The following is a 16,595-nucleotide window of genomic DNA, read 5'->3' on the forward strand; positions in this document are numbered from 1 at the left end:
AATCCCTGGCTTAGGAGGCCAGTGCCTTATCCATTAGGCCACCGGGGCTCCGAAAGGGGTCACCACAGCCTTTATTTTACGGTTCATTTGTTCATTCCTACAGTGAGATCATTCAGTCATATGTGGACAAATCACTAAAGCAGAGGTGTCAGTGAAAGAGAGAGAGAAAGAGGCAGTGGTGGAAAGTATCTAAGTAAGGCAGTAGGAAGTCAGTAATAAGGCTCCATATGGCAGTACGGAGGCAGTAATAACACAGTAATATGGCTGCATGAAGCAGTATGGAGTCAGCAACAGTGTTGTGTTGGTGATTTTGTTAGTGGTGGGACTCTAATTTAATGACGTCACGCGCACGTCGCTTAACACCTACACTACAGGTCAAATAATGGACAATTGATATCTATCTAGGCTCATTCCTATGTTAATTTATGCTGGTGTGACACCCGGCAGTCGGGAGCCTTTGTAAACTTTGTTGAGGTGTGAATGAAGGGTTGTTTTAAATCAATGCATGTGCGTGCTCCTGCTCAAAAAAGGGGTTGTACTGCGTGTTACCGCGTCCCAAGACCAATGCATCCCTGGTCAGCAATAAGTTAGTATTGAGACTGCATAAGCCAGTAGGGAGTCAGTAATAAGGCTGCATAAGGTCTTGTAGGGAGTCAGTATTAAGGGAGCAGAATAAACTAACCAAAGGACCATGTTCAAAGGTCTCTACAGAGCGCACGTCCAAAACGACTTTGAAGTCAGCCCATTGGAGGCACCACAAATGCAAACAGTTTCCCCCACAGCCTCCTCTAGTCTTGATGGCTAAACCCCACGACTGACACATCACTGGGTGGACAGCCCGGCCTGGGCGAGCAGCGAGGAACGTACTTTTCTATTTTAAAACTGTGTTAGCAGAGGATGGTTTCGATCCATCGACCTCTGGGTTATGGGCCCAGCACGCTTCCGCTGCGCGACTCTGCTATCAATCACCCCAGGTGGGACTCGAACCCACAATCCCTGGCTTAGGAGGCCAGTGCCTTATCCATTGGGCCACCGGGGCTGCAACAGGTGTAATAATGGAGTAATAATGCTGCATAAGGCAGTACGGAGTCTGTAATAAGGCTGCTTAAGGCAGTATAGGGGTTCGGTAATAAGGCAGTAAAAAGGCTGCATAAGGCATTATGGAGTCAGTAATAAGGCAGCAATAATGCTGCATAAGGCAGTAGGGAGTCAGTAATAACGCATTAATATGGCTGCATGAAGCAGCAAGGAGTCAGCAATCACTATTAATTAAGGGAGAAAAATGATTCACCAAAGGATCATGTTCAGGGGTCTCTATAGAGCGCATATCCGAAAGTGCTTTCACTTCTGCCCATTGGGGGCACCACAAATGCAATGAGTTTCCCCCACAGCTTCCTCGTGTGCTGAATGCTGCTCCTCACGACTGACACATCACTAGGTAGACTAGAGTAGACTGCCTGGCCTGGCAGAGATCTGTTCTCTGAGGAGCACACTTTTCTAGTTTAAAACTGTGTTAGCAGAGGATGGTTTCGATCCATCGACCTCTGGGTTATGGGCCCAGCACGCTTCCGCTGCGCCACTCTGCTATCAATCACCCCAGATGGGACTCGAACCCATAATCCCTGGCTTAGGAGGCCAGTGCCTTATCCATTAGGCCACCGGGGCTCCGAAAGGGGTCACCACAGCCTGTATTTTACGGTTCATTTGTTCATTCCTACAATGAGATCATTCAGTCATATGTGGACAAACCACTAAAGCAGAGGTGTCAGTGAAAGAGAGAGAGAGAAAGAGGCAGTGGTGGAAAGTATCTAAGTAAGGCAGTAGGAAGTCAGTAATAAGGCTCCATATGGCAGTACGGAGGCAGTAATAACACAGTAATATGGCTGCATGAAGCAGTATGGAGTCAGCAACAGTGTTGTGTTGGTGATTTTGTTAGTTGTGGGACTCTATTTTAATGACATCACGTGCACGTCGCTTCACACCTACACTACAGGTCAAATAATGGACAATTGATATCTATCTAGGCTCATTCCTATGTTAATTTATGCTGGTGTGACACCCGGCAGTCGGGAGCCTTTGTAAACGTTGTTGAGGTGTGAATGAAGGGTTGATTTAAATCAATGCATGTGCGTGCTCCTGCTCAAAAAAGGGGTTGTACGGTGTGTTACCGCGTCCCAAGACCAATGCATCCCTGGTCAGCAATAAGTTAGTATTGAGACTGCATAAGCCAGTAGGGAGTCAGTAATAAGACTGCATAAGGTCTTGTAGGGAGTCAGTATTAAGGGAGCAGAATAAACTAACCAAAGGACCATGTTCAAGGGTCTCTACAGAGCGCACGTCCAAAACGACTTTGAAGTCAGCCCATTGGAGGCACCACAAATGCAAACAGTTTCCCCCACAGCTTCCTCTAGTCTTGATGGCTGCACCCCACGACTGACACATCACTGGGTGGACAGCCCGGCCTGGGCGAGGAGCGAGGAACGTACTTTTCTAGTTTAAAACTGTGTTAGCAGAGGATGGTTTCGATCCATCGACCTCTGGGTTATGGGCCCAGCACGCTTCCGCAGCGCCTCTCTGCTATCAATCACCCCAGGTGGGACTCGAACCCACAATCCCTGGCTTAGGAGGCCAGTGCCTTATCCATTGGGCCACCGGGGCTGCAACAGGTGTAATAAGGGAGTAATAAGGCTGCATAAGGCAGTAGGGAGTCAGTGATAAGGCTGCTTAAGGCAGTATAGGGGGTCGGTAATAAGGCAGTAAAAAGGCTGCATAAGGCATTATGGAGTCAGTAATAAGGCAGTAATAAGGCTGCATAAGGCAGTAGGGAGTCAGTAATAACCAGGGGTGCACATAACTGGTGCGCAGGTGCGCATGCGCACCCAAAATAAAAAATGCGCACCACATCAGGCGACGCGAGGCGCTTTTGCGCACCAACAGCTGGGACAGGAATTTCCAAGCTTTTATTTTTTAGCAAAACTAAAAAATAAAAGCCTGGAGATCGAGGCTAGGAATATACTTCCTGAAGCCACACTCACACACTCTAAAGCACCCGTCGGCCCCATGTACAGCCATTAGGCACAGGGGTAGAGATATGACTCGCGTCGCCTCGCATCGCCTCGCATTGCCTCGCTGCGTGCACGCAGCCAGCAACGGCTGTTGGAGGCACTCGTCACCGATGATGAACGCACCGTAATGGTGCAAAATATGCCGTGAACGTCCCAATCTGGCGGATAAAATCAGTGCAGCAGCACAGGGCACCAACCTTGGGGGCTTTACCTAACAGCGTGAGAAAAAAAAACGGCGAAAACCCCCCCGTTGACAAAACGGAACGGGACCATGCGCACCAAGTCACATCTCCAGGTGCTCTTCTGCGTACCAGACCTAAAAAGTTATGTGCACCCCTGGTAATAACGCATTAATATGGCTGCATGAAGCAGCATGGAGTCAGCAAGTCACTATTAAGTAAGGTAGAAAAATGATTCACCAAAGGACCATGTTCAGGGGTCTCTATAGAGCTCATGTCCAAAAGTGCTTTCACTTCTGCCCATTGGGGGCACCACAAATGCAATGAGTTTCCCCCACAGCTTCCTCGTGTGCTGATGGCTGCTCCTCACGACTGACACATCACTAGGTAGACTAGAGTAGACAGCCTGGCCTGGCAGAGATCTGTTCTCTGAGGAGCACACTTTTCTAGTTTAAAACTCTTTTAGCAGAGGATGGTTTCGATCCATCGACCTCTGGGTTATGGGCCCAGCACGCTTCCGCTGCGCCACTCTGCTATCAATCACCCCAGATGGGACTCGAACCCATAATCCCTGGCTTAGGAGGCCAGTGCCTTATCCATTAGGCCACCGGGGCTCCGAAAGGGGTCACCACAGCCTGTATTTTGCTGTTCATTTGTTCATTCCTACAATGAGATCATTCAGTCATATGTGGACAAATCACTAAAGCAGAGGTGTCAGTGAAAGAGAGAGAGAAAGAGGCAGTGGTGGAAAGTATCTAAGTAAGGCAGTAGGAAGTCAGTAATAAGGCTCCATATGGCAGTACGGAGGCAGTAATAACACAGTAATATGGCTGCATGAAGCAGTATGGAGTCAGCAACAGTGTTGTGTTGGTGATTTTGTTAGTGGTGGGACTCTAATTTAATGACGTCACGCGCACGTCGCTTAACACCTACACTACAGGTCAAATAATGGACAATTGATATCTATCTAGGCTCATTCCTATGTTAATTTATGCTGGTGTGACACCCGGCAGTCGGGAGCCTTTGTAAACTTTGTTGAGGTGTGAATGAAGGGTTGTTTTAAATCAATGCATGTGCGTGCTCCTGCTCAAAAAAGGGGTTGTACTGCGTGTTACCGCGTCCCAAGACCAATGCATCCCTGGTCAGCAATAAGTTAGTATTGAGACTGCATAAGCCAGTAGGGAGTCAGTAATAAGGCTGCATAAGGTCTTGTAGGGAGTCAGTATTAAGGGAGCAGAATAAACTAACCAAAGGACCATGTTCAAAGGTCTCTACAGAGCGCACGTCCAAAACTACTTTGAAGTCAGCCCATTGGAGGCACCACAAATGCAAACAGTTTCCCCCACAGCCTCCTCTAGTCTTGATGGCTAAACCCCACGACTGACACATCACTGGGTGGACAGCCCGGCCTGGGCGAGCAGCGAGGAACGTACTTTTCTATTTTAAAACTGTGTTAGCAGAGGATGGTTTCGATCCATCGACCTCTGGGTTATGGGCCCAGCACGCTTCCGCTGCGCGACTCTGCTATCAATCACCCCAGGTGGGACTCGAACCCACAATCCCTGGCTTAGGAGGCCAGTGCCTTATCCATTGGGCCACCGGGGCTGCAACAGGTGTAATAATGGAGTAATAATGCTGCATAAGGCAGTACGGAGTCTGTAATAAGGCTGCTTAAGGCAGTATAGGGGTTCGGTAATAAGGCAGTAAAAAGGCTGCATAAGGCATTATGGAGTCAGTAATAAGGCAGCAATAATGCTGCATAAGGCAGTAGGGAGTCAGTAATAACGCATTAATATGGCTGCATGAAGCAGCAAGGAGTCAGCAATCACTATTAATTAAGGGAGAAAAATGATTCACCAAAGGACCATGTTCAGGGGTCTCTATAGAGCGCATATCCGAAAGTGCTTTCACTTCTGCCCATTGGGGGCACCACAAATGCAATGAGTTTCCCCCACAGCTTCCTCGTGTGCTGAATGCTGCTCCTCACGACTGACACATCACTAGGTAGACTAGAGTAGACTGCCTGGCCTGGCAGAGATCTGTTCTCTGAGGAGCACACTTTTCTAGTTTAAAACTGTGTTAGCAGAGGATGGTTTCGATCCATCGACCTCTGGGTTATGGGCCCAGCACGCTTCCGCTGCGCCACTCTGCTATCAATCACCCCAGATGGGACTCGAACCCATAATCCCTGGCTTAGGAGGCCAGTGCCTTATCCATTAGGCCACCGGGGCTCCGAAAGGGGTCACCACAGCCTGTATTTTACGGTTCATTTGTTCATTCCTACAATGAGATCATTCAGTCATATGTGGACAAACCACTAAAGCAGAGGTGTCAGTGAAAGAGAGAGAGAGAAAGAGGCAGTGGTGGAAAGTATCTAAGTAAGGCAGTAGGAAGTCAGTAATAAGGCTCCATATGGCAGTACGGAGGCAGTAATAACACAGTAATATGGCTGCATGAAGCAGTATGGAGTCAGCAACAGTGCTGTGTTGGTGATTTTGTTAGTGGTGGGACTCTATTTTAATGACGTCACGCGCACGTCGCTTACACTACAGGTCAAATAATGGACAATTGATGTCTATCTAGGCTCATTCCTATGTTAATTTATGCTGGTGTGACACCCGGCAGTCGGGAGCCTTTGTAAATTTTGTTGAGGTGTGAATGAAGGGTTGTTTTAAATCAATGCATGTGCATGCTCCTGCTCAAAAAAGGGGTTGTACTGCGTGTTACCGCGTCCCAAGACCAATGCATCCCTGGTCAGCAATAAGTTAGTATTGAGACTGCATAAGCCAGTAGGGAGTCAGTAATAAGGCTGCATAAGGTCTTGTAGGGAGTCAGTATTAAGGGAGCAGAATAAACTAACCAAAGGACCATGTTCAAAGGTCTCTACAGAGCGCACGTCCAAAACTACTTTGAAGTCAGCCCATTGGAGGCACCACAAATGCAAACAGTTTCCCCCACAGCTTCCTCTAGTCTTGATGGCTGCACCTACGACTGACACATCACTGGGTGGACAGCCCGGCCTGGGCGAGGAGCGAGGAACGTACTTTTCTAGTTTAAAACTGTGTTAGCAGAGGATGGTTTCGATCCATCGACCTCTGGGTTATGGGCCCAGCACGCTTCCGCTGCGCCACTCTGCTATCAATCACCCCAGGTGGGACTCGAACCCACAATCCCTGGCTTAGGAGGCCAGTGCCTTATCCATTGGGCCACCGGGGCTGCAACAGGTGTAATAAGGGAGTAATAAGCCTGCATAAGGCAGTAGGGAGTCAGTAATTAGGCTGCTTAAGGCAGTATAGGGGGTCGGTAATAAGGCAGTAAAAAGGCTGCATAAGGCATTATGGAGTCAGTAATAAGGCAGTAATAAGGCTGCATAAGGCAGTAGGGAGTCAGTAATAGCGCAGTAACCACAGCCTGTTCATTTGTTCATTCCTACAATGAGATCATTCAGTCATATGTGGACAAACCACTAAAACAGAGGTGACAGTGAAAGAGAGGGAGAAAGACGCAGTGGCGGAAGGTATCTAAGTAAGGCACTAGGAAGTCAGTAATAAGGCTGTACAAGGCAGTATGGAGGCAGTACTAACACATTATTATGGCTGCATAAGGCAGTATGGAGTCAGTGTTAACGCAGTGAAATGGCTGCATGAAGCAGCATGGAGTCAGCAATAAGGTAGTATTATGGCTTCCTAAGGCATTTGGGAAACAGTAATAACAGATAACTCTGCTATCAATCACCGCAGATGGGACTCGAACCCATAATCCGTGGCTTAGGAGGCCAGTACCTTATCCTTATATTGTCGAATTGAGTCCCCCTCCTCTAACTTCTGTTTTTGGAATCATTGGTGTTAAATAGTGCTGGCATCGTGTCTTTCGGTCTGTTTTGAGTTAGCATGGCAATTTTCTTGAATATACCACTCACCTGGTTTTCGTCCATTCTCCAGCTCCTCCCACCCCGCCCCCAGACCCTAGCCCACCTCCTGCCATTGAAGAGAGCCTCGAGGAGATTCAAAGGCGAGAAGTTCGAAACAAGATACACTCGGAGTACACAGCTGCAATGGAGCACGAAGGTAACTTACTGTTATGTTTATTTTTTATCTTGGCCAGGTGCCAGGTCAAAGGCCCTGGGACAGTGATAATGTTAATTCATACACGTGTATGTGTGTGTGTTTGTGTGTTATGTGTGTTTGTGTGTGTTATGCAGAGCGTGCAGTCCAGTTGCGTATTGAGCTGCTGAGAGGCTGTGTTCTGAAGACAGTGTGTTCCCTGCAGAGGAGAGCCCAACAGGAGTTCAACAGCATGGAGGAGGGGCTAGCTGCCCGCTATCTCGCGGAGATGAACTGGTGTGTGCGTGTGATGTGCATGTATATGCATGCGTGTATGTCTGCATGTGTGTGTGTGTGTGTGTACTCGTAACGTTAACATGAGGGGTAATAAGAGTATTAGAACTGCACTACTTATACTGTGTTGCATACATGTGTACAGTGTTTTTAGCACTGTTGTGCGATAGATTACTATCACTATTCGTTATTCGGCCCTCTGTGCTTCAGCAATGCATTTGTAGTGTTCATGCTTGGGCACCCTCATTTATTGACAATTATGTTTCTTGAGAATAGCTAAATATTTGGACTGTAAAGAATTCCAGTCCGCTATTTTTCCCCACTTCACCAAATCTCTTCGTCAAAAATAACGATTTATAAGCACGCTTGTAGGTCTATCATTGTTTCCAAATGTTCACCCCAGACTAGGGGCCCTAGGATTCATCTGGTTAAAGAACTCTCAGTGCATCATCAATGCCAGTGTTTTGTCACTAGATGTAGACTATTTAATGTGTTCTTGTCAATCCTTCTGTCTACAGTATAGACCAGATAGCACAAGTGGTTCGCAATCACATCGAGTCAGGCACTAAGCTTCAGAACGACCTGGTGTTGGTATGTAATGCTATTAATGATATACTGTACACATATTTACATTTACACACACACACACACACACACACACACACACACACACACACACACACACACACACACACACACACACACACACACACACACACACTTATTCGACAATTTGGCCAATGTTTGACCAGTTTTCAAAGTAGCTTTAGTTTTTTGTTGATTACTATTGATGCAGTATAGTGGTCTTTTTTCTTTTCTTTCTTTTTGAGGTATTACAAAGGTCTTAAAAGTCCTTAAATTGTCACTTAACCGTCATCTGGGGACCCCCCAAAAAAGTCATGTTGGGACCCCCTGGGGGTCCCACAGGTTGAGAACTGGCCTTAATGCATATCAAACTGGGGCTCCTTGCAATTAGAAAGGCTCAGAATCAATGGTCTCCACTTTTCTTCCTCCAGGTATGTACTGACTTCTATCTGAATGGAGACCTGCGGGTGGTGGCTGACTCCCCCCCTCCTCCTCGCCCAGACCCTCTGGAGAAACCCACACACTCCACACTGACCGTGGATCAGCTTAGAGCGCTATACAGACAGCTACACAGCATGGCCCCCTCAGGTGCGTACAGTACATACATAGTCAAATTTGTGTCTTGTTAATCATGTTTCAGATCTGAATGCAGTATAACCCCAACAGTCTCTCTCTCTCTCTCTCTCTCTCTCTCTCTCTCTCTCTCTCTCTCTCTCTCTCTCTCTCTCTCTCTCTCTCTCTCTCTCTCTCTCTCTCTCTCTCTCTCTCTCTCTCTCTCTCTCTCTCTCAGGTCTGATGTCCAGTGCTGAGTTCACCTCTGTGCTCCAGGACATCATCTCTCTCAATATGGCCAGTGGTTCATTGCCTGAACCCTGGATCAATATGGATGAAACACAGGTTGACAACAGTAACATACAGCCATCTGTCCTCTCAAGCTTTTTTGTGTTTTATCCTTTTTCAGATATGCACAAATATATGTTTATGCATTTTTGTCAATAAAAATATCAATCAAAAACCTAAACATAAAACACAAATGAGATTCAATGCAAAATTATGTTTGTGCTATCTGGTTGCTTGGACCATCTGAGTGTGTGTGTGTGTGTGTGTGTGTGTGTGTGTGTGTGTGTGTGTGTGTGTGTGTGTGTGTGTGTGTGTGTGTGTGTGTGTGTGTGTGTGTGTGTGTGTGTGTGTGCGCGCGCGCGCGCGTGCGTGCGTGCGTGTGGGGGGGGGGGTAGATTGTGGTTACATCTACAGTATATGGAATATAGTACAGCATACCCTCACCTACTGAACACACCTCTCCTCTCCTCTCCTCAGCTGATGGAGATGGTTTCACTCCTGTCTCGAGACTCTGAGCTGTTGAACTGGCATCGGTTCTTGCTCAGTGCTGCCCTCCCCTGGCCATTGCCCTCCCTAACACAGCTGCTGTCTGTGTTGCAACGCTTTCAGGCAGTAGACACTGACGCCACAGGATATATCACCCAGGAACAGTATCTACAGGTTACGCATGCACCCACACGCACACGCACACGCACGCGCACATGCACACGTGACTCTTGTCATTCTGTCTGACCACGGTTTCCTGTCTCTCTACAATCTATTATCTAATAAAGCAAAATGTGCCAAACAAAATAATAAAAAAAGAAAAAAAAGAAAATGAGCTTGAGACTATATTTAATCATCACTTTTCTATTCCTGTATGACCCGGTAAAGAGAGACCACATGTACATTGCTAGCAGATTAATGAAATAGTCCTGTCTCTCCCCCTCTTTTTCACCAGACTGAGTTATGGTTCCCTAGTGAAAGTGTCCAGCCTGTCCCTGAAGACCCCTCGGAGCCACTGCCTTATGACCGCCTGGACAACTTACGCAAGGTAACTACAGTGCCTGAAACCTGATTTATACCTTGTTGTGTGCCGGTGTTGCTTGCCAAAAATAGCAGCTCTACACGCTTTTCCATGCCAAGAACCCCCAAAGAGCCATTACATTTTGGATGTGAGTGTGAGCCAAGCAATCCATTTAGAGCTTTGCAAACAGCTTCTTCAGCATCGTGGATATGGTTGACTGGATGCAGAATTACATTATTCAGCAAAAACAGACCAGACTGGGTCCAATAACAGCATGACTTCATGTGGATCTTGGACTTCATGTGGCCGGCCTTTGACGTCAGTCATTTGATCAGTGACATTCATATTTACTGCACAGTAGCATCCCAATAAGTTCAGCCATCAGCCATAAGTTTAGCCATGAAGGCAGATGAAAAGAAATAAAACAAAGCCATCAAACAGGAACACACTATAGCTGCTATTCTTCTGCAGAGACAACTAACTACATCATCTGCAGTTAGTATGAGCCTGAAATGTAATATTTGATTTGAAGAGCAGACACCGGTCAGACCACAAACAAAAGACCAAACGATACCAACTTTTCTGCCCCGATAAATCCTTATTATCATAGTCATCATCATAATCTTTAGCGTTGCTCAAAGCAATAGTCACTGAAAATAAGACGAGACAACATTCAATTGTCACTTCCAACTTGGTGGCATCTTCAAACATTCACTGAAAGCCTCATATTGTCCCATAGAGCAGTGATTCAACCTTTTTGATTTCGAGGACCCCCAGCTTGAGAGGCATTAGGCCACAGACTCCATTTGATGCCATGTTTTATCTCTGGGACCCCAATCCACACTGTATAATCCTCAGCATTAATTTAACTCTGGTAGAGCAGAAATTGAACCAAACCGTCCCGTAAGGGTCCTCCCGGGTCCTCCCGGGTCCTCCCGGGTCCACCTTTACACTCCCAGTTCTAGAGATCCCTTGGACCCCGGTGGTAGCTGGACGCCATGTTGAGAACCAGTGCTATAGAGTCCAAACCACACCAGATCATGGTTGGTTATTACTCGACTCTTCCCTCGGTGTGCTGCACAACTGTTCCACAGGCTCATGTTTGACAAAATAACTGATTTTCAACTGTCAAAAACACTTCGCAACACATTTTCCAGCCGGAAATCAGTTCAAGCAATAGTTGTGGGACAAATGATGAATTAGCCCTTAGTGTGTGCTGCTGCGATATAGGCAGTGGTGGCTTTTCATTTGTTTCTATGAAGTAATAGACACCATGTTGTTGGGACTCAGGATCTCGATCCAGTAACCATCGGGGTCCTGAATGAAGGCCAGGCCTTTCATTTTACCGTCATCTGGCTTCTTGACAAACGTGACCCCTTGTTCTTCAAACAGTTTGCAAGCATCGTAAACGTCGGGGACGGCGATTCCAATGTGGCCAAAGCCACGAGGATCTGAGTTTCCATTGTGATAATACTGGTTCTCGTCCGCCGCTGAGCCCCAGTTATGAGTGAGTTCAATGGTTGCTCTTCTGGAGAACATCCAGGCGGTCTTCTCCTTCACATCAGTTGGAATCGCCTTCTTGTCCTCATAGCCCAGGAAGAACAGGGAGAAACGCATGGATGGGAAGTCAAACTTCTGTAAGAGCGTCATGCCAAGGATTCGGGTGTAGAAGTCCAGTGATTTGATGGGGTCCTTGACTCTCAGCATGGTCTGCTGCATCATGAAGTCCTTCGTAAGGGGGCTGCCGTCTTTGCAGGCTGCGATCGCAGCCTCGTCCGTCAATCCCTGGTCGCTCATTTCCACCAAAATTGCCGTCTGCATGGTGTCTGTCAGAAGGCAACAATAGTGTCTGATATCAGTCATCTATGACACATCTATGACATACTGTATGACTCCAAATTTGGGTAATGTTTCAGCCTGATCAGAGCCCTATTGACTTCCATTATAACATTAAAGTTAAGTATTTTAGGATAAAACATGTGCAAGAAAATGAGTGGAGGTACTTCTGTAGCCTGCTGGCAGTGTGCATTCAAAGTATGACACTTATCGCTCCATCGGTTAGCGAGATTGTGAACATACAGACACAAAGACAGAGACACACACATACACAGCTAGCCTCTTGCAGACCCATGCCTTAAAAATTATATTTCTACAAATCACCATGTTCTTTTTTTTTGTTTTTTTTGCTGAACTCTTTAACAGTAACAACCTGGCATCGCACATGTGTTATTTGAAATAACCTTGCCACATTAGAATCAATATTCTATATTGTGTGTGTGCCCTCCGTTCAGTTTCTCTTCCAGTTGTTTGCAAACCATTCTATGTGTCCACCTGGTCTGGACTATGTGTCCATGCTGCAACAACTGGCTGCCCACCCAGACCCCTCCAGTGGCTTCATCAGAGCCCTCAGTGTGGTGCTTGGACAACATCTAAAGCACCCCTCCACCAGCAAACTTGTCAAGGTGCCTCATGGAATTATACACAATGGGAATAAAATTAGGGCTGCAACAGTTCATTTGACTAATCCATTGAATTTATTATAAAAATTACCGTTAATTGAAGATTTAATGAAATAATCGATCCTTATTTGAGGCATGTCATTATAAGTGAAAATAGCCGATCTACAAGCTCACAACGCACTACGATGTGACACGTTGTGACACCGCTGTGCAATGAAGTATAAAATAACACTTAATTGGTTAATCAAGTTGTTGACATACAAAAACAATGCGCTTCTCGATTATTTGATTAATTGAAAAAGTCGATTGAATAATCGCTAAGAAAAGTATCGATAATTGCAGCCCTAAATAAAATAGAATTTGTAACTGCACAACCCAGTGAATATAAATGTTTCAGTGCTATAAAGTTGAGTGTTTCCCTTTGTGTGTGTGTGTGTGTGCGTGCGTGTGTGTGCGCAAATGGGTATGCATGGGTGTTTACACACCTGTACAATTAGTCTATACCCAATATAGAGGAGGTGACAGAGTTGGGCTCCCCGGAGCCAGAGGGAGAGGAAGGCGAGGCCCCCTGTGGTGTATCCATCCCTGCCCTCCTCACTGTCCTCTGCCAGAATGGACCCAAAGCAGCAGGAGACTCTGCCTTCCACCAGGGATCCAAGAGCCAAGAGGAGCACACTGAGGTACAATATAATAAATAATGTATATACACATAAAGAAAACTATACTATATAAGAACCAGTATTATCTTAACCTATATTTTACTGTCCTCTCGGATCGGTGGTGCGACGTAGGTTTGAGGGCCACGTAGCAGCCGCAACTCTAGATTTATTATATAACTGTAACACCTCTTGTGTTATATATGTTCCCAGGGAGTTAAGATGAAAACAAGCTCTTAGCTAACTGGTACATACATTGATGTGGAAACTGAATTGTTGATTGATGTGGATTCTTCTTGGTAAGTAAATAAATAAATAATGTATATATATACACACATAAAGTGGTCATCGGTAGCTGCTACTGTATTTATTTTTCAGTGCTCAGCTACAGGCATCTGGATCTACTGTATTTACTATATGGAAATCGATGCTATTATGTGACATTTTTCTCTGTGTCTCTGCTCTAGGAGTTGGCAGGCATATTTGGAGAGCTAGGTTACACACCAGAAGACGCTGTTCCCTTCTCAGTCTTCTCCCAGTATCCTTCAGCCCAAAATCTGATAGAGGGCTGTCAACGCTACCAGCTCATAGTATGTTTATAGTATATAGTAGTGTTTTTCAAACTTTTTGTGCATACCAATGGACAAGTCAAAATATCAAGGCGCAGCTGTTTTCAAGGTGAAAATAGCAGATCCACAAGGTCACATCATGACATGTTTTGAGCTTGTAGTATGATTACATGGCCAAAATAAAGCCAGGTTCAAAGTAGTTAAAATATATTATTATTGTAGGGTATTTCATTTACCTCTATATTGGGAAATGAGTGCACACAAAGTACTGATATTGTAAATGAAAAACCACAGATAACAGGTTACATGGTTTTCATATTCATGTTCATGTTAAAAAAAATTAAGTTCATAATATAGAAGGAAATATTTATTACATTGTAATAAATTAAATTGCATCCTAAAGTATTTCCTCTCCCCCCCCCCTCTCTCTCTCTCTCTCTCTCTCTCTCTCCCTTTCCCCCTTCCTCTTTCTCTTCCTGCCTCTCACCCCCCTGTCTCCATCTCCCTCACCCCCTCCTCACAGGATATACACAGAGTATTACGAGTTACTCAGAGTGAAGAAGAAACTCAGAGCTCCACAGCTTCCTGAATAGTAACTGGAACATTATTAATATGCTCAGAAATGCATGAATTAAAAACACATTCATAGAGCATATTACAGTGTCAGCCTGCTCTGGAAAGCAAAGGTCATTTTCATAGCTTATAATTTGCATGATATGAATACATCTGGACAAATGCATTTTTACAAAGTTGGTAACTGATAATTAAAGCCATCTAATTGACTCACCCTTTATTGTATTCTGTCTGATTGATGAGGACTGACCTGGCTTGATTATTGTGCCAACAATGCCAGTGATGACAGCACTGACCCCATCTGCTCTGTCTTTCTCTCTGATACACTCGAGCAGTCTTTCTCACTGACTTGTTTTTCTAATGACCTCTCTGACTCAACCAAACGTTGGTTCGGCTACAATGAGCTCTTTGTCCAGCCTAACCTACATGTCAAGCCTGACTTGCCAGCAACAGCCCACCAGCCCACCCAAAACCCTATTGCGCTCCATTCATCGCACATTTGTTATGCCAACTAGTCTGTTCAGCTGTGACTTGCTGCCTGTCTACCCAATTAACTTGAAATGGGCACTGACTGGAAGAAGATACAAGTGGAATTATAAGCTTTCAGCTTTGCCGCTTCCCAAATGTAGTTCAGTGTTGTGATCTCCTAAATTAAGAATGGATAGCAAAGATGTACTAACAAATTGCAAGCGATGTGAAAATGGTACATTCTACAAATATTCCACTAGCTACTGTATAATATTGTTTGACATTGGCCATCGATTACAGGCATGAACTGTTGTGGTGTTGGTTGCACCTGTCCTAACACTGTGAACACGAAATCATTCACACATCCTTGAAGAGGATGCAGCATTCCTATCAAGCATTATATTAACTGCAAACCAGCTATATTGTCTATATCTCTGCTGTCGGGGAGAAACCAGCTATGTCCAAAATATTAACTTTTCAGGAAATGAAAAAAAAGAAACATGTTTTTAAAAAACACAATGCCTCATCAAAGTTGGTACAGTATAGTGACTTTATACATTGTCAGATACTTGAATGTGTCCTTATATTATCATCACTTTACCCAAATACATCTCAAGTGGAGTTAGGAGGTTTTTGAACATTAATGTGGCGATATGTTTTTCGTTTTTTTCGTTTGACTTGGTCATTCTAATCAATGATGGGCAAAACAACTATCTCCACAAGTTGGAGTTAGGTGGTTTGACCGACAGTTTGAGGATCCAGTGGAGTTTATTCAGAAGCGCTTTTTAATACTTTTCATTGGTTCAATATTTGTAAAAACCCACACACAGATGTAAATGGTGTTCGGTAGCACTGATTTATAAAAGAATATTAAACGTTGACAAATGGAGATAGCTAGTTTGTGCCCGATAGCAACGATATGCTAACTTGCCTGTGTGGGATCTCTTACACTACAGTTTGTGTACCAGACCATGGGTTTTCAAACATTTTCGTGACACTGACCCCCAGAAGACTTTCATTAGGCCACGGGCCCCCATTTCAAATGATTGGCAAGGTTCAAGGCTTCTTTTCTGTAGAATATAAAACACTTATTTACATGCCTGTGTGTGTCTGTTTGTCTGTGAATGCTCTGAAGTGACCATGATTGTCTCGGCTAGGGACCCTGATATAATGTTACAGTATGTGATGATATGCTTGATACATTTTGGTTTAAATGAATTTGTTGTTAGAATATTAAGTTGTGAAAAAAAGCAATTCAAATGAATTGCATTATAGCTCATCTAAACTAATCATTTGGGTGTGGACCCCCTGGAACCCCCTCAAGGACCCCCGGGGGTCCCCGGAATCCACTTTGAATACCACTGGGCCAGAGAGCCAGAAAATATGGATAGCGGAATACAGCTATTAGAACAAGCAATAGAGACAAGGCAATTGCAAAGCACTGTTTAGAAGAAAATCACGCCTCCCCTCCAACACATTCTTCTCACTCCCAACTCATCACATACTGATGATTGGTCAGACCCACTTGGTGTCACTGGGTCAACACACTAGACTTTGTGGAAATAGAGCATGTTACCCCATCACACAAAATGTACTGGATTCTAGCATTAAATACGACATCAAATGGTCTGAATGATGACTTCAGTTTAAATAGCTTTTTGTAAATGCGTAATTTCTGCTATGTGAAAATGATTGTGTGTGTTAATATAACTCAAAGCATTTCATAAAGAATATGCATGCCAAATAATTGACTTAGCCTTGGCTTATATAAGAGCTCGGAAAAATGACTTAAGTTATTCCCTATTCAAGTACTGTATATGCTGAATAGGTCACTATTTAAATGACTGTGGCTCACAAA

At 44.9% G+C, this 16,595-nt stretch overlaps 3 protein-coding genes across 3 annotated transcripts in view; 2 read left to right on the plus strand and 1 right to left on the minus strand.

The window, feature by feature from the left end:
* spef2 (sperm flagellar 2) overlaps positions 1-8,716 on the plus strand; it is a gene marked incomplete at both ends in the record, with an annotated part of 53,218 nt that extends 44,502 nt beyond the window's left edge. The window contains 5 exons of the mRNA XM_084055446.1: positions 7,186-7,311; positions 7,446-7,584; positions 8,100-8,172; positions 8,598-8,661; positions 8,712-8,716. Coding sequence (XP_083911572.1) covers positions 7,186-7,311; positions 7,446-7,584; positions 8,100-8,172; positions 8,598-8,661; positions 8,712-8,716 — 407 coding nt within the window. The remainder of the gene's footprint in view (positions 1-7,185; positions 7,312-7,445; positions 7,585-8,099; positions 8,173-8,597; positions 8,662-8,711) is intronic.
* LOC311043410 (sperm flagellar protein 2-like) lies at positions 8,688-14,355 on the plus strand. The gene is made up of 8 exons (XM_084054646.1): positions 8,688-8,754; positions 8,957-9,063; positions 9,484-9,666; positions 9,947-10,039; positions 12,304-12,474; positions 12,969-13,151; positions 13,595-13,717; positions 14,220-14,355. Exons 1-8 carry the CDS (start codon positions 8,742-8,744, stop codon positions 14,283-14,285), a joined length of 939 nt encoding a protein of 312 aa, XP_083910772.1. The 5' UTR covers positions 8,688-8,741; the 3' UTR covers positions 14,286-14,355.
* On the minus strand, positions 11,267-11,809 carry LOC311043411 (lactoylglutathione lyase-like; the record flags this gene model as incomplete). The annotated part of the gene is made up of 1 exon (XM_084054647.1): positions 11,267-11,809. The coding sequence occupies one exon, from the start codon at positions 11,807-11,809 to the stop codon at positions 11,267-11,269; it is 543 nt and encodes a 180-aa protein (XP_083910773.1).
* Positions 14,356-16,595: the final 2,240 nt, after the last annotated feature.

This window comes from Gymnoscopelus microlampas, assembly GCF_963454915.1.
Source record: "Gymnoscopelus microlampas genome assembly, chromosome: 4".
Classification (NCBI taxonomy): domain Eukaryota; kingdom Metazoa; phylum Chordata; class Actinopteri; order Myctophiformes; family Myctophidae; genus Gymnoscopelus; species Gymnoscopelus microlampas.